Raw genomic sequence first — 26,206 nt, 5'->3', positions numbered from 1 at the left:
TGTGTAAAGGATATCCCCACATGGGCTCAGGAACACTTCAGAAAACCGCTGTCAGTAACTACAGTTTGTCGCTACATCTGTAAGTGCAAGTTAAAACTCTACTAGGCAAAGCCAAAGCCATTTATCAACAACACCCAGAAACGCCACCGGCTTCGCTTTGCCCGAGCTCATCTAAGATGGACTGATGCAAAGTGGAAAAGTGTTCTTTGGTCTGACAAGTCCACATTTCAAATTGCTTTTGGAAACATTCGGACTGTTATAGGCACAAAGTTCAAAAGCCAGCATCTGTGATGGTATGGGGGTGTATTAGTGCCCAAGGCATGGGTAACTTACACATCTGTGAAGGCACCATTAATGCTGAAAGGTACATACAGGGTTTAGAGCAACATATGTTGCCATCCAAGCAACATTATCATGGACGCCCCTGCTTATTTCAGCAAGACAATGCCAAGCCACGTGTTACAACAGCGTGGCTTCGTAGTGAAAGAGTGCGGGTACTAGACTGGCCTGCCTGTAGTCCAGACCTGTCTCCCATTGAAAATGTGTGGCACATTATGAAGCCTAAAATACCACAACGGAGACCCCCGGACTGTTGAACAACTTAAGCTGTACATCAAGCAAGAATGGGAAAGAATTCCACCTGAAAAGCTTCAAAAATGTGTCTCCTCAGTTCCCAAACGTTTACTGAGTGTTGTTAAAATGAAGGGCCATGTAATACAGTGGTAAAAATGTGTTGTGTTGCTGCCATTAAATTCTAAGTTAATGATTTCCAAAAAATTTTAAGTTTCTCAGTTCGAACATTAAATATCTTGTATTTGCAGTCTATTCAATTGAGTATAAGTTGATAAGGATTAGCAAATCATTGTATTCTGTTTTATTTAGGAATTACACAACGTGCCAACTTCACTTGTTTTGGGTTTTGTAATAGTTGCAAATGAGAGGCGTAAGTGCTCCAAAACAAGGAAAACTTTTTAATGAAAGGAACTAAATACATTGCTTTGGATGGAAGTTACACTTTTAATGCACATTTCTCTCCTTCACTCCATTAGGTCAAGACGTTTGTTGTGAGGAGTGACATATTGCTTCAAATTAGTGGGAAGTAACAGAAGGGAACCTACAAAAGTGCCTTCAATAAGAAAAATATAATATCATCCTTTGAAAAAAAGTAGCTGTGCTTTTTAATTTTAAATTGCTTTCATTGAAATTGTGCAAATGTAAAAAAAAAAAAATTAAAAAAGGAGTAGAAGAGATGACGATGATGTGTCTTTTGCTTCCTTTCATTTCGAGAACGCTTCCCAACGTTTGGGCTGTTCTGGAAGGCAGTCTGGGTTTCAGTCAACAGGACGACAAATAAATAACTTTTGACAGCGATAAACAATGCAGTCAGTTCACGGATGCATCAGCCCTTGTTTGTGCAGAAGACAAAAGCGGTCCTGTAATTTAATGGAGCTCTTGGCAATGATGTTAATAACAAAGCATCTTCTCCACAGTGTTGTTTCTATTCTTGTGTGATAAAACGGATTTAATGGTGCAAACATGGCATATTGGCACCATATTCCCCTTCATATGCAAAGCTCGTTACACAGATAATGACTTCTTGGTTGATTGCTGCGCGTGCGAAAGGGCACTATGAGGAACTGAAATTCAAATATTAAAATGCTTTAAACGCTCAAACCAAACATGGTTGAGGGTTGATTGATGGGGGAACGACGCGATATTTTGCACAAAAATAAATGATAATGCCTTTAGCTCCACTATAAACCGTGAAATGTGTTATTGCATAAGCGGGCCTCCTAATGTTAGGCGCTAAATATTGGCCTTCGCTCCAGTGCAGAACCTAAAATTGATGCTTCCCTTTTCCCCTTTTTGAGGGAACAAAAAAAAAACTCTCAGTGCCATCTTTAAAGCTGCGGGTTATAAAGAGAACGCTGCAGGAGAAAGCGAGTTAGCTTTTTTGAGAACTGGCCATGCTTCCTTTAAAGGGCTGTGACTTGTGTGTGCAAACTGAGAATCCTCCTCACCGGGGGTTGCTAGAATGCCCACAATGTTTGGCTACTTCGGAAAAAAAGGCAAAGAAACGCTCCGGCTGTTTTCATGCTTGAGCGACAGGCATCAGTGTCATGAAGGCTCCGGACTGTCCATGCTATTCATTAACCAGCTACAGGGGTCAGAGGTCATACCAGCTAAGGTCGCTATGGTTTCTGGTCCTCCGTTAAGGTGAGACACTGCACGGAACTACACAAAATAAAAATAAAAACACTGGAATGAAACTAGTCAGTCAGGTTATTACTAACGGTTCCCAAGTGTTGGGTCATAGGAAAAATATCTGCGCATCAAAAATATCTTAGCAAAAATAGTTCTCAGTCAGGCTCGGGGATTTGTTCTTCGGGGTCAGAGGGCGTCGTCCTCTGCCCGTAAATGAAGGTCAGAAGGAAGAGCGCTATGTCATGTGAGCACCAGTAGCCCGTGTGCGAGGTCACAGCGGACCAGTAGCGACTTTCTACCAGACCTTCCCGCAGCTCGAAGTCCACGCGGCGCTCCAGCTCCACTGAGGACAGAGACAAGGGTTGTTAGCGTGACATTTGCTGAGACAGGAGGGTGGTGTTCTGCCCGGGACTAACGTGATGTGTCGGCGGTGGGCGAGGTGGGCCGGGCCATGGTGGAGAGGCCGTACGCCGACTGGCTCTCCGTTCGCTTCTGCTCCTCGTCTTCGGGGCTGGCCCCGCCCTCCAGCGCTATGGAGACGGAAGGTTGGCTGTTGGAGCGTGAGAAACGAGAGAAGAGGATGCCGCCGATGCCCTTGCCGATACTCGCCGCTCCTAGAGAGAGAGAGAGAGAGAGAGAGAGAGAGAGAGAGATCGAGAGAGAGAGAGAGAGAGAGAGATACATAAAGAGAGAGGGACAGGGACAGAGGAGCCATGAATTGATTAACGTGGACCCCGACTTAAACAAGTTGGAAAAACTTATTTGGGTGTTACCATTTAGTGGTCAATTGTACGGAATATGTACTGTACTGTGCAATCTACTAATAAAAGTTTCAATTGTACGGAATATGTACTGTACTGTGCAATCTACTAATAAAAGCTTCAATCAATCAATCAAAGCCTTGGTGACAATTCTCTGGAGTGTCCATAGTGTTGCAGTATTTGATGTAGTATTCGTCCCAAAAACAACAAACACCGTGGTAAAGTACAATGATTTAAAATGTACATCTATAAAATCACACAGTAAATCCAACTCAAGTAACTGGTCGACAACTCCAGGGTTTCCTAGCGCCCCCCGTGGCGACTAGTTTTGTTGTTCTAAATCCTCGGTGAATAATGCATGATTGTAAAATATTTTAATAATAATACAAATTGTGCATTTATTTTTAGATAATTTTGCAAAACATAAAATATATACAAATATCTACTTATGTTTCTCTCTATATATTCAAAATCATTATTCATATTGCTGATCTAAATTATGTTTATCAATTTAATAGCTGTATTAAATAACATGATATACTGTACACAATAGATACAGAGCATCTGGGAAGTATCCACAGCGCTTCACTTTTTGCACATTTTGCTCATTTAAATTAAGATTGTTTGACCTTCGTTCAAATATTTAAATGAACTTTGGATTGTTTTGTGTCATGTTTGTGTGTCCTCTCAATTACTCTGTTGATTGCTATTCTGAATGTTGCTGGGCTGGGTTTGGTTTGAATTTGTAATTGTAATATTATTGTGTATTATTTTTTTGGACTGATTAATAATAATACAAAAAAATTATATATATCTATATATATATACCTGTATATATTAAAATGAATGAGTAGCTGGTCTTTATATAACTTCATCACAACTGTCAACAAATAACATGACCTACGACAGTGTTTCTTAACCATAAGACCCCGGAACCATTGTTCAGAGTCGTGTATAAAGAGTATGGTCAACTAAACAAGAGGCGCCATCCGTCCATTTTCTACCGCTTGTCCCTTTTGGGGTAGCGGAGGGTGCTGGAGCCTATCTCAGCTACTATCGGGCGGAAGGCGGGGTACACCCTGGACAAGTCGCCACCTCAACGCATCAAGTCTTTTATTGGGCGCCAAACAATCATCCATGCCACACCCACTTCAAGTCCAGAGATAGACAACATTCACACTCACATTCACACACTAGGGCCAATTTAGTGTTGCTAATCAGCCTATCCCCAGGTGCATGTCTTTGGAGGTGGGAGGAAGCCGGAGTACCCGGAGGGAACCCACGCACGTCACGGGGAGAACATCCAAACTCCACACAGAAAGATCCCGAGCGCAGGATCGAACCCAGGACCTTTGTATTGTGAGGCAGACGCACTAACCCCTGTTCCACCGTGCTGCCCGTTCTGACGTTACTTTTCAACCAAAATAATAAGTGTAAATATAGTTGTAAACATACTCTAGCTCATAAACTTACAATAAAACATGCTTTTATTTCGTCAAAGCATAATTTTGCGGCCGTATTTGAGGCACTCTGCTGCTCCATTCATGCAGTGTTTAGTGACCAGCAGACTCTATAACATGCGACAGACGGCGCAATAAAAGGTGAAAAAAAAAAAACCCAGAATGACCAACAAATACCTTATTACCCTAATTTTGCCAAAATCTTCATTAGCTTTGGACAAACAATTACGGAGATAATATGACTTGTGCGTGAAGTGTTGGCTGCCTCCAATGTATTGTTTGTAATCACTGTGCTATCTATGCCTGTGCTTTTAGTCTTAGACAAACTTTATTGATCCACTATCATCTGTTATTACACCCCAAATTTAATTTACTTTACTGTTTCAATGTGTATTCTGTCTATTCGTATTTGTTTGGCTTTCTCATCTGCTGCTACCAAATTGCATTATTTTATGTTTACTGAGGTTCAAGGATAGTCTGTTTTTGTCAAACCATCTCTTTAATTTCTTCTGTCATTTGTATTAGCTTCTGTGTGTTCTCTCTTGAACAAAACACAGAGGTGTCGTGCGTTTACCTGGCATAAGACACTAGTGTGTGACTATCCAGTGTTGATGGCTAACCTTCACTTCCCACACTTGTCTTTTTTCCGGGTTGCGGGGAAAGCAATGTAAAAGATTTCCACAATTCCCAGCCCTATGCTGCACAAGAGGGCATTTTTACACGCCGAAAAACTAAGGAGAAAGCGCCGCAGACACGCATCAGCAGCTCAATATTGGTAGCAGTCATAATGCCCTGTAGTTTTGTGCCTTTTGACCAATCATTGAGGAGATCGCCTGAAACAGAGTTGGCCATACTCTATACACGACGCTGCCCCTTAGTGGGCCGCCAAAAAATATTTTTCTCAGCTGTGGTTAGTATAGTAGGGATGTGCCATACCGTTGATACTTTCCGATTGCACATAGAGTAGAATTCAGGCTGGTAATGTTGAACCGATCCGATACAAATACTTTCTGCAAATATACTTAATGTGTCTGGTAAAATGTAAAAAGTAGTGTATTTCAAGTGGTGCTGCTCTTGAGGAATTATCTTCAAATTATATGAAATCACAGAGCGAAACAAATGATGGCGTTATTCAGCACTGAATGTGTTATCTTATTTATATTCAACTTGTATGTAGTGTCTCCAAGTCCCCTATATTAAAATGATACAGTACACTTGCTGTTTTAATTTAATTGCCAGTCATTTGCTGAAATAAACAAAGAACTGACTGAATGACTAAGCACAGCACAAAGTGCCGCTGTATTCACCTTGGCGGAAGAAAAAGTAGATCCCACCAATCGCGTTTTATTTAGACAATATCTCAATAATTGAGTTACTCCACACTGTTTTCCTGTTAATGAAATACATCAGGGCTATTCAACTACAAAATGAAGAGGGCTGCAGTTTTAAGAGCCCAAGCGCTCAGGGGCCGGACATCGAAATGTGGATGTTTCGACAGAAAGTGCCTCCGCAGGTTATACTTCTTTGAGACTGCGTTTACTTAATTACAAAGTAAACCATATATATATATATATATATATATATATATATATATATATATATATATATATATATATATATATATATATATATATATATATATATATATATATATATATATGTATATATATATATATAATATGGTATACTATTAATTTAGTTAGAATGTATTTATTTTAGCATTGTGTAATTGCATGTGAATGTATTTTTCATTAGTTGTATGAGTCTCTTCTTATGCACTATATTTGATTAGTATTTATTTTTGAAATTAGCCTGACCTAAGCCTCAATAATAATATTTGTGAATAACACATGGTTTCATATAATTTGACAAGGTTAATCCTGGTAATTGTAAATAGATTAGATATAGCTATTGAATACGATTAAAATTAAGAGTAAAATTGCTAATTCAATGTTAATATTTGAGTGGGCCCCAGGGCCCTCTATAGTGGTAAAGTTGGAACCTGAGGTCATAAAGCTAAAGAACCCCTGACCTACAAAATCATTGCTTTAAATGCTGCTTTTTGGAATAATAGGCTGATCATGATAATAAGTCTTACCCAGTATGCTGGCCTTGCCTAAGTTGGTGATGGACTCTCCGTAGTGTCTACGGGGCAGGACAGGAGAGGTGCTTGGACTGGGGATGCTCTCCATGTCGGATGTGGGCTCTTTAACAAGGTTTAGGGAAGTAGGTCGCATCTCATCATAAGGTGTCGGGTTGGTGGCGCTACACCTGATGGAGCAGGAACATGTTCAATGCTACAATATGTGATAGATTAGACATTATAACAGTGCTATAAATGAGTCTTGCCAGTGTATCTGGACAGGTGCAATGTTGTTGTAATGTTTGAGGATGAGGGGTTCTAGTCTGTAGGCCTGAAAAGGAGCAAATTAGGATGTTTTAGCATCAAAGAAACTGCTGCACAACACAAATTACCAAAAAAGTTGTCCATTAAGGCAAGTAATGCCAACTGACCACAGGGTCTGTAGGATGGAAGACGTTGAAGAGCCTGCTGCAGATGGAAGTGGGCAGGATGTGGTCCTGGTGGCAGCTGGTACCAGGACGGATCCCTCTCAGCGCCAAAAAGACGGCAAGAGGGGAACCCATGCAGAAGAAGTTCTCTACCTAAAAGAGATGGAATCGAGACTTACTTATGGCTTCCAATTAGCAACAGTACAGTTAGTAAAGAATTGGACTAGTTCGAGCAGTTTTGGGAGTACACACCTTAAATTTGAGTGCTGGAGGTGCAGACGGTTTTGAGGATTCCAGTGCTAACAGCTGATTTTCCAGCTCACGTAATCTATTACAAGCAAAAATGGACAAAGGGAGTACTTTTAAGTGACATAAACACACAGACAAACAGAGCTCATTCTTGAGTATTTTAGTCTTCAAGTCCATTAAAAGCTTGTGCCTGATAGAGGCTGCCAATACACAAGACTGGACAGATGGTGGTGCAAGTGAACTACAAGCATTTGTAGCCTGGAGAGATTTCATGGTTGCTGTGGATGGAATATATATTCCCTTGCTAATGCAATAACAATATGTGTCTCATGACTCAGCATAAAAAGGCCATAAAGTAGAGATTTATATTTGATAGCTGTATCTTTTCAAATAGTTGCGGTGGACATGTTTATTTGTTTAACTATAAAGGATAGCTTTTATTTGAAGTAATGTGTTCAGGAGGCCTTGAATAATACAAATTAAAAGATAAGTAAATTATTTAATAACATAAAAAAAAGGTAAAAAATAATTTGAATATATATAAAAAAATATATATATATATATATATATAATTATAATATATATATATATATATATATATATATATATATATATATATATATATATATATATATATTCAAAATATTTTTTACCTTTTTTTTATGTTATTAAATAATTTACTTATTTTTTAGCATGGGCTAGGGATCTTCCTGTGTGGAGTTTGTATGTTCTCCCCGTGACTGCGTGGGTTCCCTCCGGGTACTCTGGCTTCCTCCCACCTCCAAAGACATGCACCTGGGGATAGGTTGATTGGCAACACTAAATTGGCCCTAGTGTGTGTGTGTGTGTGAGTGTGAATGTTGTCTGTCTATCTGTTTTGGCCCTGTGACGAGGTGGCGACTTGTCACAATATACCTGTATATATGTATAATAAATTATATTATGTTAACATTATAATTAAAAATAAATTCCTTTTGATCACACTTTTATATTTGCAGGGTTTCCTCTACATGTAATTGATCGTGGTGCAGAGCCACGGCAATGCGAAAGCCGCCACACCTTGAAAATGAAACCTTAAAAATGTGAATATTATATATGAAAACAAATTGAATTAATACGTAATACGCTGCATCCCTTTTTGATAGACGGCTAAATGAGTGAATCAGCGATTTTGAAATATAAAACACTGCCATAGCATTTTTTAATTTTCATTCCGTTGTTCCTGTTGATATGGAGAATCTTATAATCTTTTAAGTGACATTTTCTTTGTAAAATCTAGCATCTTTGTTTCTTTTTTCTGTAAATGGAGACTTTAATCATGTTTAGAGAGTACCTGAAAATGAACTTCCCCTATTTGGAAGAACAGCAGCCGCCACTGGTATACGGCCTCTGTTACAGTGTACAACAATAATAATTATAAAGAAAGAGCAAAACGATATAAGAAACAATATGTTAACACTAATTACTAATAACACAGATTTGTTTTTAAATGTATGTGTAATTTTTTAAGCCTTTTTTCAAGAAAATATATGCATCGACTGTTAAGCAAATCATATGATGATGTCATATTTTGGCCACGCTCCAACCGCCACAAGTATATTGATTGGCAAGCTGGGGGAAACCCTGTCAGAGTTTCCCCTACATGCAGGCCACGGCCAAAAAAAGAAGCCATACCTTAAAAATGAGGGGTTTTTACATGAAAACTAATCTTAGTAATATGAATGGATGTATCTATTATTTAGACTTTTATAGAATTTAATCACTAAAACAGCATTTTTAAAAGAGGATGTTGTGATTACATATGCATTTTTCTGGAGCAAAGGCTGCGCTTTTAACATACTTAAATATATCCGAGATATACTCGCAGACAGCGATCTATAAAATGTGCAATGTGCAAATATTAAGAGGACAGTGGCGCTCTTTTAAGGAGAGAAAGTGCAGCTGGCAAATGTCACATCATTGAGTGATTTGGGATAATAGAGGCTCGCTGCAGCTCTTGCTGTTTGTCGTGGACATGGAGCGACAGAAATAAAGAGTCTCCAAAATGAGCACAGTCTCCTATAACACTAGAAAAAGATGCTAGATTAGTTTTTAGTCGTTTCAAATAAAGAAAAGGTCTCTAGAAAACTTCTCAACAAAGTGCAGCCGGTGTTACATTATACAATAAGCAGCAACGATTTTAAAAAAGGGCTAAACTTTTGATGTGTTTTCAAATGTATGTATAATATTTTTTAGCCTTTAAGAGACAATATACGCATCGGCGCCAATTCTACAAATCATAAGATGTCATTTTGACCCCACTCAGGCCTCGCACCCACCACAATTATATTGGCAATTTGTGGGAACCCCTGAACAACGTACCGCAACACGTGGTGGCAACAGATATACTTTAAGTAGTAAAAAATATTTTTAAAAATGCACTCATTAATTAGAGGCTATTGTTTTGGGGAAATACGTTAATCGTACCTATTTCTAGTGTGCCGCAGTTGGTCTAGGAGAATCCTCTCCTCGTAGGACATCCAGTGCAGGTCCAGCTCCTCCTCCACGGCGTGATGCTCCTGCAGGCAGAAGCGTACGGGATCCCAGCCGGTCATGATGTCGTAGGTAATGACACACCCGAGGGAGTGGGACACGATGGAGACTTTTCCTCCTCGCTCCTCGAACTCAGGGTTACGTGAGCAAAAGAGAGTGTAGAGTCTGTTAAGCTCCTGTGTTAGTCCTTTGGTGATCTAGATTGAGAGAAGAGGAGTGAAATGGACAAAATTAACAAAACAGACAATCAAATGTATTTGTTAGTGCTATCACCTCATCTCGGTAAAGAGGACTGTTGTAATACATGATGTCCATGGCACTGCTGTTGAGAAGGTCTCTCAGGCCTCTCAGTTTGTCAGGTGTGATGGAGTCTACCGTATCTACATATAGACAAAGTGTAAAAGTAGAGGTAAACTGCACAGTGTCGCCTGGTCAATGTTGCTCCACTACAAAGAGCATCAAAGAGATCTCAAACCTCCATCCAGGGCAAGTTTGGAGCGCCACTCTACAGGCAGAAACTCCACGTGTGCATCATTGTGCTCCGAAAAGTGCTTCTCCTCCATCTTCCTCACTCCCTCCCTCAACCTGAACAACAGCCGACAGTATGTAGGGTTGGAGAACAATGTGAAGACAATCATGTGCGTACATGGAAATTGTTGAAGGGAAATATATAGTATCTATTATCCATTAGCCCGCGAGCGCACTTTGGACACCCCTACTTTTATACCTCTTTGTCGGCGTTGAGGGCGTGGCGTTACGTAATCTCACGTGACCAACCGCAACTCTCATTGAATATGTAGCTTGTTAGCTTCTGTTGTCGCATGCACAACAATGGTAATTAGAGAGAAAAGAAGCGTTATTGAAGATGGAACTAATGAATGTCACTTTTATGGCAAATGTTGAGAACATGCTCATAAAGGAGGGCGGGTACTCTCCTGCTGAACGAGTCATACATACACACACAGAAAATAATGTAACCAAAGAGCCCAATCACAGCCTTTAGGGTCTACCTCGCCGTGGCATTAGGTTACATTCTTTTTTTAAGTGCACGTCACGCTGCGCAAAAGGGTTTGCAGGGAGGAGCGAACTGGTATATTGTATACTGGCAACTCGATGCAGTGGCATTATCCAGGCTTTAGAGATTATAACCTCCAAACTTGAGATGATCCGATCCTTATCATGGGATCAGATTGGGGTCGATATTTCTATTTTTTTAACTGATTGGCGATCGACTGATGAGCTGCCGAGCCCAACAGATACTTACCACAGTGGTGTCCCAGTTAGGGCTGCTAAGATTCACAGAGTAAATTGATAAATGAAATTAGAAAATGGCATCGATTTGTATTTTGTTGCTTTGATGATTTGTTTTAAAGAGTACAATAAGTGCAAGACTCCTCCAATAGAGCACACGAGTGGTCCACCTATCGGTGATGTAGCTTGCGCTGCCAGTGATGTGGCCTGTGTGTGTTCTTGTTCTTACAAAATCCTTTTTTGAGGTCGTTTTTGTTATTGTATACAGACTCAGGTAGTAATTTTCTGGATACAGGAAGGTTTTGAGGGAAAAACCCAAATGGTTTAAATAAGGGACATTAGTAATTTTTGCTTTTGTTTAGTTAGTTTTTTTGCCCCTTCCCCCCAATAAAACTATGTAGCACTCAATATCACAAATAGAATACATCATACATCAATACTAGCAATTTCTAAATGTAATAAGATATGGTTTATAAAAATGTGTTATTGTGTTTACTTTAGTTACTCGCTAATATCGCTATAAACCGCCATAACCACAACACCAGGGGGAGCTCCACTAACCACGTTAAACCCAGATTCCGAACTAACAAAGGTCTTAACTCATTCTCTTTCTATGCCACATCAATGTGGAATGCGCTCCCAACAGGTATAAAAGAAAGGGCATCTCTATCCTCCTTCAAAACCGCAATAAAAGTTCACCTCCAGGCAGCTACAACCCTAAACTACCCTTCCCGGATTGCTAATAATCAAATGTAAACAATCAAATGCAGATACTTTTTCTTATGCCTTCTGATCTCTCTCTCTCTCTCTCTATGTCCACTACTTGATGTCCATATCCTACCCCGACTTAAACAAGTTGAAAAACTTATTCGGGTGTTACCATTTAGTGGTCAATTGTACAGAATATGTACTTCACTGTGCAACCTACTAATAAAAGTCTCAATCAATCAGTCAAACATTTTCCGTTCTATGATCTATTGTCAAAGTATCGGATTGGGACCTCGAAATCACATCGGATCTGATGCCGAAAAAAATCAACAAAATGTTGATCAGGACATTCTTACTCAATGAAATCGAACGGGAAAATGCTTACTCAGAAAGCAGCACAGTGTTTTTAAGGGTCACAATTTTGGCAGACCTGCTTATCTTGTAGAAACAGCAGTGTTAGATAATGAATAGATATTTGCAGACAGGTGACATTCATGACGTATGTGTACTTGGAACAGATTTGGACAGAACTTACATTTTTACTTATAAGTGTACTCTGTAAACCAAATATACCACCAAACACAAAATACTAGTGTCAGTCAATAAGAGGAAGTGGCTAGACATGCCACGCTGATGTTTCCTCTTGGCAGGAGAGGGTGTGTGTAGGCCGTAATCCTGAGGTAGCCGCTCGTGAGGCTTAAGGTGTGTTGCAACCTGACTTGGTCTACTTTACCTGCTTAGCCGACCTAAGCCGCAAGTAATGGCCTGACCCTGCTCTGCTTTGCATGCTCTGCCAACACTGCTGTTGAACGTACATGAAGTGAGGGTCCCGGCGAAATGGAACGAGAATAAACAATGAGTGGAACACTGACATCAATGTTCCGCCTATTCAGGTAGTATCAGAGTGGTAACAGAGGTATGACGCCCGTGTGAAAGGGCATTCCTCAATTTAGCGTGAAATATTTTTCCTCGGGACTCACTTTGACTGCTCTGGTACGTTGAAAACAATCCTCGCTGTCTGAGAAACATTTTATATGCCACACCTACAGTATATCACATCTCACACTTACATTCCAGTATTTTTGATAATGCGGCCCTGGTCCATCTTCTGTCCAATCCCATGGACCACGAAGACAATGTGCGTCGTCTGAGGGGGTCTATCCTCCGGAGAGGCCTCCTCAACGTATCCCCGATGAAGCCGCGTTCCGCTACTGGAGGCTGAATGACAACGAAACCGTAGACGTTGGAACTATTTTTCAAGCTTCTTAAATGGAGTGACAGAGTAATCTCCTCCTCCAGACCTTTGGAAAAGCCAAGTTTCTGCGTCACAGTGCGAGCGATTTTTGAGGTGGTGGCATCGCTGTAGAGGTAGACCTCATCCACGCTGTGCCAGTCGATGTGGGTCCGACTCAACTTCAAGCTGTGGATGGCTGTGGGATTTTGGAGGAAAGCAATAAAGCAATGTGAGCGCATGATAAAAGGAAATCCATTGACAAAGAAGAAGGAAAATATGGGAAAAGTTGTGAGCAAAAGTTGTGACCGGAAATGTAGGAATCTTATCAATAGAAAACATTACTTTTTTTTGGAAAAGGTTAATTAAATAAGCATCATACGCATTGGATTAGAAAAACAGCACCAAGATGTGCTAGTTTGTGCTTGTTGCCTGCTTACATGAGTATATTCTGGTGTAATGTAATTAGAGGTGGGAATCTTTGGGCACCACATGATTCGAATAAGATTACGATTCAGGAGCTACGATTCGATTCAAAATCAATTATTGATTCATCTTTAATTAATGTATATTGATGCAAGTTTTAAAAGCATTTTAGTTTCACTAAATAATTCACTTGCAACTTTAAAAAAACCCAATTCATTTGAAATAAGTTAAATTAAATCCAAAATGTAATTAAATTCATGAAAATGTGTGCAAAACTGGAACATAAGTGCCCTCTAGTAAAGGAGCTGGTCGGATCTCTCGGTGAGGTGGCTCGCTGAAATTTTATAACTGTCTGCATTACCTTATTTACTATAAATAAATCAATTATCGATTATTGACGTTTGCTAATTGATTCTATAATCGTCCATTTCCGAATTGCGATGCATCTAAAAATCAATCATTTCCCCCACCTCTAACTGTAATGCAGTGACAAGAGCAAGAGAGAGCTACAACAGAGGCTGAACCAAAACGCTCGACTGTCCCTGCACTATGCGTCTCTTAGACGTTTCGAGCACTCATAATCATCATTGAAATGAGAGTGATAGAAGACTTTGGCGGCGGTCCAGTGCGCAGTCATAGCTCTCTTGCAAAACTCTGAACCAATTCGGGGATTAAACGCCTTAAGAAAAAAGTACTTGGAGAAATGCAGATGACATTTTGGTGTTTAAACAGTTTCACAAAGTATCTGACACCATTGCTAGATGCATTTGTCTTAGCGAGACCACCATTTTATACCATCGTAAGAAGAAATCACACCAACAATAACACAACACAACTCCTGATGGAATAGAAACGTAAGGGAGTGTGTTTCTTAAACCATGCATTCACACAAAGCAAAACACACAATTGTGATCCAAGACACAATGCAGCCTTGCAGCACTGTAAAGCAGGAGGAAGTCACAAGCTGCAATGAGAATTGGTCAGATGTCTCTTTGTAACATACAAGTGACTTCCGGCTTTATAGTGAACACTGATGCATTATGGAAGGAAGGGGTGGCATTCAACCATGAACCATAAAAGTTCATCTGTTTCAAATCCTATGAGCTGTACGCTATCGTCTTTGAAAATTCACTGAGGCATGCAACTCAGGGGGGAGGTAACTGTTGACTGATAAGAGGCGAAGTGAGTAAGGAGTGGTTTGTGTTAACTGATCTAAATGAGTAGGACCACATTCACAATAAGTCTGTTAACTACCAACCACATTCTTTCAACGTAACGAAGGCAAATGTGGCATTGGTCACACTGCGGGATAATGAACGAGAGAATGTCCTCTGTAACTGCATGCCAATGAGGACTTCTCTTTGGTTGAATTGTAGCCCACTTTTAAGGTAATGGGCTACAGGGATGGGGGATAAAAGCTGTGGGAGAGAGTGTACCCCAACCTGACTGATCTCAGTTGCTTTCAAATGGGTCTGTGCAAAGTTTTACTCGTGTCTTAGTCAGGAGTGAACCCACAACCAATTATACTGTTCAGACATAATAGCCCTTGGCAAAGGATTTAAAATATTTTGGGTAATTGTTTGTGGAATCAATAGAAAGGTCGGTGGGGCATTCACAATCGCAGGATTGGAATGTTGTGTCGAAGAAAATTTATCAGTCAACCGATGGTCACAAGCTTTGGCAAGAGACCAAAAGGACAAAGCTTAAAACTTTATACGCAGATTTTCTTTCCAGGCTCCCCCTTAAAAGAGTGGCCTGAGACAATAACGTGGCAGCAGTGGAAGAAAATGGACGGATAAATGACTATCCTGACTGAGTACTACAATTATGCACGTAAGCAGAATAATTATTCAATTGTGACATTACAACACAGAGACAGACCTCTTTGTTTAGCGTATTTGATGAAGGTCGATGCGTCCAGAATTGGGTCACTGATACACATCAAAGATGGCACAGTGACTTGTTGTGTCAGTCCTTTTGTGTTTGGATCGCAACCAACAGCCTTGTTTAGAGTGATGGTGCTCCATTAATACTGCAAGGGATGTCAGTTAAGAAAAGACAGCCATTCAAGATCTACTGGTTTATGTGGTCCTTTCTCTACCAGCCTACTCTATTAGGCTCAGAAAAGAGAGGCACTTGTTCCTCAATAAGCAGCAACAGAACAGCAACAGTACCAAAGTCTGGATCACAGTACAAAAGGGGGATGTGCTAGCAACTAGGCCCAGTTAAAATTACAGTTGAGAACTGAGCCTAGGTCTAGCATTAAGTAAAAGTCTAAATTATTAGAAGAAAGGGAAATCTAGTCCCACAGAGACCAAGGATCTACAGGTAGAGAGGGTAAAAGCTAGCGGGTTCAAGTAAGAGAGAAAACTAGTCTTTTACAATACCTTGGCAGCGTTTGCGCTTGTGACATGTTGCTTTAGCACTCGTCTGATATCCACTCCATTTGAACAGAAAAGGGAGGTAGAAAGGGGGTAGGTGGGAGAGAACTAACAACCAAGAGAGAATGAGTAAAGGGCCATACAAGCTACCCCGGTCATCACTCTTCAGCAGGCAATTTTGTCAAGTAGCACACCTGTTAGACTGATTTGCAATGACGGGCACTGGTGGATAATATCCCTAAACAGCACCTCAGTCCTGAGATGTGTCTCACCACCAAGTCCACAGTCTAATATGCAGAACTACTTGACACGAGCCTCTGATGACAGGGGTAGTGACTCATATGTACAGAAGGTTCATTCCTAGCATAGCATTTAGCTTAACACCATTCTTTACATTGCTTTTGTTCAGAGTCATTTAATATATTTAAAAAGGTACACATATTCAAGCAGTTATATTACAAATAAAAGAGCAGAGCTACACATTCTGTATTGAAGACGTTTAAGCAATGTAGTTACCTATACTTTCAGCATCATCCTAAATTGCAATGAGGTACACGAAGGTATCTGGACGTTACATTTAAATTAAAAAAGTCTTACCAGCCAGTTTGTTAGCCAAATTAGCAAGCTTCAAATCTCAAACATGACTCTGACTAAGTCCGTGCAAAGACACAAGCCACTAGATTTGTAAATGTCAGCAATGTCTCCCTCATCAAAAGGGCGGGGGGCTGATGAGGAGTAGACCTGCTGAGTGCACAGGAAGTTAGCTCGCTGTACAAGCCATCAGCAGAGTCCATTTAGTTTGACGGCTGTAAGGGCTTAAAGTGTGTGATGGGGGTATACAATAGATGCTGTGCGAAGAAACCGCAAATGAAGGCCAATAACAGCGTTTTGTATTGTTGGTGATAATACTTGTGAGCATCGTTTATGCTAGCCACGGTTTGACTATGGAACAGATTATTTGATATGATACAGATAGTATGTCTCCCCTAATGTATACACACACAAACACGAAGATAATTGCTCATGAATCTACAGTTACAAGAAAGAAAAGTAATGTATTATTATGTTACTTTGCCTGTATCGATCACTTGTGTGTCCGCCATTTATATACTGCTTACTGTGAGCTCAAAGATAAAAAGGAGAAAGATATGCTAGTAAGAAGAAGTGATAAATGTGCAACACTGCAGCGCTGTCAGATCCAATCTCCGAGCTTTACGATTCAATTTATTGTCTGTAACACAGCTGCGGCACTCGTGCGTGCACCTTTGTGCTTGAGGATACTGAATCAGTTTAGAGCCTGGTTAGTATTAATTATATATTTCAAACACGACATTCGTGTGTGCATTTCACGTGCTAAAAGATGGAGATAAGCAAAGTATGATCACTATGTCGCGTGTGGGTGTTTACATGCGGGTGAGCATTCTGGATGCACGTAATCCGACACTTGCACTACAGGAGTAGCGATAGGAGCGCAAATGGTGTCCTTTCTTAATGTACCACAACAAGGTACAGTATGTTCTATGTTGAATACTTCTAACTTGCAAAAGGTTACTACAACTGTGTAATGTTTTACACTGGTCTTGGCAGCCTAATACAATCTCTTTCAGTTGTATTTTTCTTCACACTCTTACTTTATTTTATTTCAAGTCCTTTTCTCAGCAACTATCCTTCACACCCCCACACAATCAGGCAGCCTGAGATGAGAGTGTTGAATCAAAGACGCTCTTTCTTTATTGGCCATCAAGTACCAGCCCTTTTTAGGGATGTGCCTCAATGTACACCCTGCACCTGCTTCTACTGTGGCGATGACGAAACGAAACAAGTACGCTCACAAATGAATAGAAGCCCATGTTGCCTTCAAATCCTGCGTGTCAAAACGAACGCAAAGACGCCTTTCACACACTTTTCTAAAACAGGAGTAGATATAAATACTTAAAACTCTGCAGGCACACTACTAATTAAACACAACCCTAAAATTAGCAACAAACTCACCATCTTGACTGTCGACGGTCCGGACAACCAAGTCGGTCTCGAAGGTGTCCTGTGTCTGTTGCCCGCGGAAATGGCTCAGGTGCTCACGCTCGATAAGGTCGCTCTCGTCCTCCTCTAAAGGAAGCCAGGTGCCGTCGATGAACCACTGGCCTCTCATCACTGGGATGTGGTCTTGCTCTGTTAAGGGAAAACAACACAAATGGGGAACTGTGTTAACTCGAAACGTCACTAGTGGTCTGACTGTATTTCCTAGAAAAGTCCCCTCCACTATAACACACGCTGCCTCCGAAATAAAGTGTGTGTCCTACACTGGAATAAGTAACGCCATACCTCAAATACTACTGTATGACAGTGCTATAACTGTATTAGGGTAGATGCCTCTACAAAAGCACATACCACTTGCAGAGCAGACCTGGCATCTGTAAAGCTGAAATATTAGAGTTGGGAATCTTTGGCCTTCTCACGTTTCGATTCAATTTCCGATTCTTGAGTTGACGATTCGATTCAGAATTGATGAAAACTGATTCTAGCAATGTAATATTTGGTATCCATCCATCCATCCATTTTCTACCGCTTGTCGATTTTGTCTGAGGATGTATGACGTACACACAGCTAGTAAGTACTGTGATAGCCTAAAAACATTTTTAAAACAGATTCTTAGAAAAACATTTATTCATTACAAATAAAAGTCGTTTTGAAAAATTGTAAACTGATTCAAACTAAATAAGAAGCACAATTCAGATGTGAATCAAGTTTTTTTTTGGCACACCTATGAAATATACAATTCATTTAAAAGACAACTACTATTCCGGAGCAAAGACTGCTTAACATTACAACACAAAAACAAATATCCAGTCTTTAAAGATTACATTTGACAATATATTATTTAATCAATATTACATATTTAAATGATTAATGTAAACATATAAAACACATATTGATTAACACGTATTAATATTTTATTAATTGTAATATATGTATTATTTTTGTTTTGTCCACCCAGATACATGCTTTGGTCTATAGATTTTTTTGACTGCCTTTGGAGAAAATGTAATGAACTCCTGTTTCCATGCTAGTGTTGTACAGAGCAGAATAATGCTGCCCGTAAGAGTTGTGCCATGATGTGAATATAGCCAATATAGTTGACATTATGTTGTCCTAAAACAGCAAACTGGTTAAGTGACTTAACAGCACCTCTGCTAGTGGCAGCCATAACACCATTAATCCACGATCAATTTCACGCTTAAGAGTCAGCAAAGCTACTAATCAATTACTATGTCCATCCAATGAATATCCATCCAAATTAAATAAACTCCCCCAGCTACAATAGAAGGGGAAAAAAAAGAAAAAGAAAAAACAAATGGTATATGGCACATAGTAAACTCAGACAAATCCAGGAGGGCCACATCTCTGTGGTTTATGGAGCAAGGAAAGCTGTGATTAGTTTTACACATTAATCAGTCTGTTGATAGGATTCAAAGAAATGGTCTTAATAATACATGTGGATAAACCATTATTCAAACAGGCACAGTCATTTATTAAGTCTTTTTGACAAAAGCACAAACAGGCTCACGTCACAGAAATTATAGCAGACAAGAAGCTGCAGGCTGGCGGCGTCGCTACATTGACAGGCGCACAAATAATGTTTGCTAAGGTGGTTCATGTCTGGCTAGACTAAATAATAACTGTGTGTAACCACCTGCTCTCAAACTAAATAGACTTCTCTTAAAATAAATAACATTTTTGTATACATTTGCTATGGCATCTCTGGCAGTAAACAACTTTTGAATGGGCACTAAACTCAACAATGGTCCAATTTGGAGTCCAACCAACATTTTCTAAAAAAAAATATGCCTGAAAATCTGACAAACATTGCATTTCAAACTGATATCAGTGAACACCTTACCTGCACATGGGTTTTTTCTTGTTATGTTTGGTGATGCCACCTAGGGATGTAACGCTATGAAAATTTCATATGGATGTTATAGTCACCGAAATTATCATAATTTTCAATATTTTATCACAGTATTGATGAATGTGCGCTATTTTATGTGGTCAAAATGTACTTATTCACTTATGACCAAGTTTTACTTAAACAATAAATAAATTGCCACACAATGTACTTTCTTGGTAGAAGGAATATGGTGTATTATAATATTGTTCTGGCTACTTAAGAGACTTTTTTTTTTTTAAAGGAGAACTTACAGCAGAGCCAATGGGAGGTACTCTATTTTTCCCATAAAATCCAATAAATAACCATTCAAAAACCAACAACAATACTTCATTTATATTTTGTGACATTAATATTAACCAAGTATTAGTGATATTGTTAATATAAGCGCTAACGCAGACAAACTATTTGTGCCTATGTTTACATCATCGAGTGGTCTGCTTCATTGCTCCCTGGAAATTTATTGTAGATCATAAATCATGCATGCAATCCTACCTGGACAGAAGAAGTCTGAGGAGGTAATCCGATAAGTTGGTACACTTTGACAACCATTTAGGGGCCGGAAATGGCGAGAAAGACACGAAAAGACGCTGGGTCTCCCCGCCATTCCCACCCTATTTCTACGTGAAGATTGTGGTCATTTTCATTTAAATGGGAATATAAGAACATCCTAGCAGTCAGCATCCTAATGACAACAGACACTGCACAGTAAGTGATGTTTTATTATGTTTGTTGGCTCTCATGAAGTCTGCAGTGAGCAGTAATCAGTGATGAAGAAAAAAATGCAAACGCCCTGATGCGTTTTTGAAATGAATGCGCCTTGCATGCTTAAAATGATCAAAATGCGTAAATATTAAATCTTATTATAAATGCACCCATTGCTACATTTACAGTACATATATACTGTACTTACATCTGTATATATACTGTACGGTATATAAAACCTTAATGAAGGATGTGCTCCCATATGCTCCAATGGAAGCAAACTTTTGATCCCATTTGAATATTTAGAATGCTAAAAAATAAATTAAAAACATCATCATTAGGTCTCTCATAATGATTGTGAACAATATGCAGCCTTCCCAAAAAAGTGTGCTTCCCCTTTAAGTGTTTAAATATGTTTATCTTCTTCCGTTTTAATTTGTAAAAGTTTTTTTTTAATGGTAAAGAAAAAAATGTGTGTTGGGTGGTGGATGTGACGTCACACAAATTCACTTCCTCTTGGCATATTGCTTCGAGTATCGATCGATTTCTCTAAGACAGGGGTGTCCAAACTATTTACGCTAAAGTAAAGCATGCAGGGGCCATTTTGATATTTTTGGTTTTTCAAACAAATACAATTTTGATTGTAATCATTAGGGCTCTACTCAATTTTGATGAATGTTAAAGATTATGTGGACCCAAAAGGGTCTCAGTCATTAAAGTGTTAAAAAAACAAGTCAAATATATACATATTTTTTTATTTTTTACTTTCAACGCTGATATATCTATAGATCAACTTCAGATCTATCTGTTGACATAAATGTTTTTTTTTATCAATTCAAATCAAATCAACTTTATTTATAAAGCACATTTAAAATTTACCACAGGGGTAGCCAAAGTGCTGTACAATGGGCAGGTTAAAAGATAATACGAGTACCGAGCAAACACAACACAAACAGAACACGATAATAAATAAAATACATAAAACATAAAAACAGGTTCACAGCAGGTGTATTATGGGGCGCCATTGCAGGATGGATATCACTCAGTGTTAAAAGCCATGAAATAAAAGTATGTTTTTAAGAGAGATTTAAAAACAGGAAGAGAGGAGGCTTGTCTAACACTCAGAGGTAGGTCGTTCCAGAGCTTGGAAGCCTGTTATGTTATGTTTTATGCCATGTTTTAATGTCAAAAACACAAAATATGCAATATGTGATAATTTATATTATATATCCATCCATCCATTTTCTACCGCATATTCCCTTTGGGGTCGCGGGGGGGTCGCTGGAGCCTATCTCAGCTACAATCAGGCGGAAGGCGGGGTACACCCTGGACAAGTCGCCACCTCATCACAGGGCCAACACAGATAGACAGACAACATTCACACTCACATTCACACACTAGGGCCAATTTAGTGTTGCCAATCAACCTATCCCCAGGTGCAAGTCTTTGGAAGTGGGAGGAAGCCGGAGTACCCGGAGGGAACCCACGCAGTCAATGTCCAGGTCAGCTGTGATTCTACTTAGCAAAAAACGTTGTCCATTTGTCGAAGGAGAGTCAACGAGAATGCGGGCTCCCGTCTATGTGATAAAAAAGGTAGCCATGCTTTGTATTACCTGGTTTTCGAAGAAAAACTATGAAAAAAGACGAATGCATTTGGACGGGCAAAGCAGACTGTATCAGTTATTGTCCGCCATGTATGTCGCGGACTCAACGTCTAGGTCCAGAGTATATAAAGTCACTAATAACGAATGGCCAATGAAGGTGACGGCAAAAGAGTGAGGAGTGTCCTGACCAGATATCTAGATCTCTAGTTTGATTGATGTAAAATGTTCTTCATCACATTGTTTACGTTTCTAATAAAGATGTGATTCATGTATGATGGCGCCGGTGTGATTCACTACAATAGGGCCCTACAGCACACAGGATTCCAGTTACCGAATTTTTCGGAGTATAAGTCGCTCCGGAGTATAAATCGCACCGGCCGAAAATGCATAATAAAGAAGGAAAAAAACATATATAAGTCACACTGGAGTAGAAGTCACATTTTTTGGGGAAATTTATTTGATGGAACCCAACACCAAGAATAGACATCTGAAAGGCAATTTAAAATAAATAAAGAATAGTGAACAACAGGCTGAATAAGTGTACGTTATATGACGCATAAATAACCAACTGAGAACGTGCCTGGTATGTTAACGTAACATATTATGGTAAGAGTCATTCAAATAACTATAACATATAGAACATGCTATACGTTTACCAAACAATCTGTCACTCCTAATCGCTAAATCCGATGAAATTTTATATGTCTAGTCTCTTACGTGAATGAGCTAAATAATATTATTTGATATTTTACGGTAATGTGTTAATAATTTCACACATAAGTCGCTCCTGAGTATAAGTCCGGGTACTAAAAAAACTGCGAGTTATAGCCCGAAAAATACGGTAATTGAAATACCACAACACTGGATATTGTTCAGGTAAATTAAATTTAAGCACTTGCACACAAAGCAACACTGGCGGTGACTATGACGTGCGCATTTTCCGCGCATGCGTATTAGGTCGCGTCTTAAACGGTGGTATTGTTGTGTGTGGACACGGATAAGGTTAGGTGGGATTTACTTAGTGTAAACAGGGCCTAAAATTAGTTTGACACCACTGGTTTAATGCATACTTGCCAACACTCCCGAATTTTCCGGGAGACTCCCGAATTTCAGTGCCTCTCCCGAAAATCTCCCGGGACAACCATTCTCCCGAATTACTCCCGATTTCCAGCCGGACTTAAGGCACACCCCTCCAGATCCGTGCGGACCTGAGTGAGGACAGCCTATCGTCACGTCCACTTGGCCAACCAAAAAGTAACAACAGAACACTATACCGTATAGTGTTATGTGGTTACTTTTTGGTTGGCCAACGGTTTACGTTGTATTGCACACCCTGACGGCAAGTGTGGGAGTCGGTTCTGAAGTATGAAGTAAAGAGACGTAACTTCGTCACCTCGCCTGGTTATTGACTCCAACCCTGAATGTTACACTGCCCATACCTATGCTCCTTCAAAGGCTGTGCTACTGTCTGCAAAGCATTGCACTTTCAAATACAACAATGAGTAGAGAGGAGTGTTATGTGTGTATATGTGTAAATAAATTAACACTGAAATTCAAGTATTTATTTTATTTATATATATATATATATATATATATATATATATATATATATATAATTCACTGAAATTCAAGTATTTCTTATATATATATATATATATATATATATATATATATATATATATATATATATATATATATATATATATATATATATATATATATATATAAAGAAATACTTGAATTTCAGTGAATTCTAGCTATAAATATACTCCTCCCCCCTTAACCCCGCCAAATCTCCCGAATTTGGAGGTCTCAAGGTTGGCAAGTATGGTTTAATGGATACTGTAGTTTGTGCTCGCTTACTGTTCGATCAAAATTGCAGAAGAGGATATAATTGTGATGTTTTCTGCATACTTACGCCTCCAGTAAACGGGGTAGCATTCCCCATCTTTGACGTCCACCTCGTAAAGTCCTCCCCGAACACAAACAGGCTCCACGTTGATGCCAATGCTGCCAGGGTCCCTCTCATCCATGCTGTTGGTGGATGTCTCCAGGGAGACACTGCCCGTCCACGTCTCCGCCGGTACTCCACCGTTCTCTTCCACGGGTGCATCGCCGCGGTCGGCCTCCTCGCCGGGGTTGAGCTCCCAGTATTTCCGAAACATCAGCTCAATGTTCAGCGAGTCGTGTCCCACAAAGGGCTTCCACGTCTTCTTGTCCTCCTTATAAAACCACCGCACTTCCTCGGGTCCGAGCTCCACCACCACGTCGCTGAAGTGGTGCCGGGAGCTGTTGGACCGAGACCGCTTTCTCCTCTCGAACAGCGGGCCCACCACCGCCGCCACCGCGTCGCCATTGCCGCACTCCACCGAGTCGCCGCCGATGAATGGGGCGGTCGGGGGGAAGTCCAGCAGGAGCCCGTCCTCGTTCAGGTTCAGGTCCAGGTGTGGCGCGTCCAGTCCGGGTTGGACCGAAGACATCCCGGCCTGCACGGTGTCGTCCATGGGGCTCATGTCGTGACAGCACTCGTAGTCCCACTTTTTGTTGTTGTTGTCAGCCGCTGTCACCCCGACTTGGGGACACTTACTAGCATCGCTGTGTAAAGTCTGCTTCAACACGGAGCTAATATTGTTCATAACTGTAGCATCACCACCCTTCGCGCCCGTTAGCTTTAACCTTTAAAAAGGACGCCATTATGCTCTCCAATTAATACATTTTAGTCCCATGAAGCTTCTAGAAGGGTCTAACAGCTAGCTAGCTCGCCAGGGCTAACGAAGCCGGTAGAACTCCGAAGCTAACCGGACAACATGCTCGTAGCACTCGTGTTTTAAAACTCCTACGCCATCAGCCGACCAAAAAATAAATAAAAAATAAGACTTTAAAATGAAACGATTTCACCCGAAACGCCGCGAATTACGTGACTTTTATGTGTCCTGGGGGGAGAGTTTCATCAGGAATATGTGATGTCAAAGCCCGCACTTCCATAGCGACACTAGCAGCCCATCGAGCAGGAGCGAATGAGTGTGCGCGTTCACGGGTGTTGACAGCTGACGTTGACGCATTCATTTCGCGAGAGCGCGTACGTACGACGCACACGCTTTGTGGCGTCATTCACCCGACAGTTGGCGACAAAAAGACCCACGGATTTGTACTTATTTTGATTTCTGTTTCTTGTCTGTTTGTAAATGTTGAAATTTGTAAATATAAGTTTAAAATTGGAAAAAAAAAAGAAAAAAAAAAAAGATCCACGGAGTTACAATAGTCATGACAAATTTGTGCTTTCTTTTAAATATGTGCTATTGGGATTTACACTGTATGAAAACAAAATTTGAAAAGGAATTTTACGTTTACAACCTCATTATAGTACAATGTACTTATTCACTTATGACAAAGTTTTACTTAAACAATAAATAAATTGCCACACAATGTACTTTCTTGGTAGAAGGAATATGGTGTATTATAATATTGTTCTGGCTACTTAAGAGAGTAAGTTCTTAAGGAGAACTTACAGCAGAGCCAATGGGAGGTCCTCTATTTTGCCCATAAAATCCAATAAATAACCATTCAAAAACCAACAACAATACTTCATTTATATTTTGTGACATTAATATTAACCAAGTATTAGTGATATTGTTAATATAAGCGCTAAAGCAGACAAACTATTTGTGCCTATGTTTACATCATCGAGTGGTCTGCTTCCTTGCTCCCTGGAAGTTTATTGTAGATCATAAATCATGCAATGCTACCTGGACAGAAGAAGTCTGAGGAGGTAATCCGATAAGTTGGTACACTTTGACAGCCATTAAGGGCCGGAAATGGCGAGTATGAAATCTTTTTTTCATACGGTGTAAATCCCAATAGCACATCTTTAAAACAAAGCACACATTTGACATTAATATTGTATCAATCGTTTTTTTTTTAAAAATGTATTTATTTTTTTATTTATGTTTTACAAAAAAAATGTTTTTATTTGACACAAATAACATTTTTAATACAAGCCAATAGTATAATCATTATACTATCAATAGTATAACCATTATGTGATTGGCATCTGATATGTGTAGTGCATCTGAGTCTGAAAATGACATAATCACTGTGATAACGAACCCTGGCCGCAGTTCTGTTATTTACTCATCTGGACTGTGGAACCATTGGCACACATGTTTGTATGTCAGAAACTGACATTTGGGCTTCATATTTTATTGTTTTGTTTTTAATGTGTTATTGTCTTGTTTTTAA

General features: G+C 39.8%; 1 protein-coding gene across 2 annotated transcripts; it reads right to left on the bottom strand.

Annotated features, from left to right (window-relative positions):
* Positions 1 to 925: 925 nt before the first annotated feature.
* On the bottom strand, positions 926 to 24,967 carry LOC133646242 (phospholipase DDHD1-like). Of its 2 annotated transcripts, XM_062041404.1 has the most exons (14): positions 23,886 to 24,967; positions 17,708 to 17,884; positions 15,722 to 15,823; positions 12,979 to 13,107; positions 12,748 to 12,895; positions 10,194 to 10,303; positions 9,992 to 10,098; positions 9,653 to 9,915; positions 7,190 to 7,265; positions 6,941 to 7,090; positions 6,776 to 6,840; positions 6,525 to 6,697; positions 2,622 to 2,819; positions 926 to 2,548 (listed from the first exon to the last, which is right to left on the bottom strand). In XM_062041404.1, the coding sequence occupies exons 1-14, from the start codon at positions 24,601 to 24,603 to the stop codon at positions 2,361 to 2,363; spliced, it is 2,604 nt and encodes an 867-aa protein (XP_061897388.1). In that variant the 5' UTR covers positions 24,604 to 24,967; the 3' UTR covers positions 926 to 2,360. The 2 variants fall into 2 exon arrangements, with proteins under 2 accessions (XP_061897388.1, XP_061897389.1); XM_062041405.1 differs by lacking the exon at positions 15,722 to 15,823 and having other exon boundaries at positions 928 to 2,548.
* Positions 24,968 to 26,206: the final 1,239 nt, after the last annotated feature.

Source organism: Entelurus aequoreus, linkage group LG03 (genome assembly GCF_033978785.1).
Source record: "Entelurus aequoreus isolate RoL-2023_Sb linkage group LG03, RoL_Eaeq_v1.1, whole genome shotgun sequence".
NCBI lineage: Eukaryota > Metazoa > Chordata > Actinopteri > Syngnathiformes > Syngnathidae > Entelurus > Entelurus aequoreus.
The sequence above is the reverse complement of the archived record's forward strand: the minus strand, read 5'-3'. Positions and strand labels throughout refer to the sequence as shown.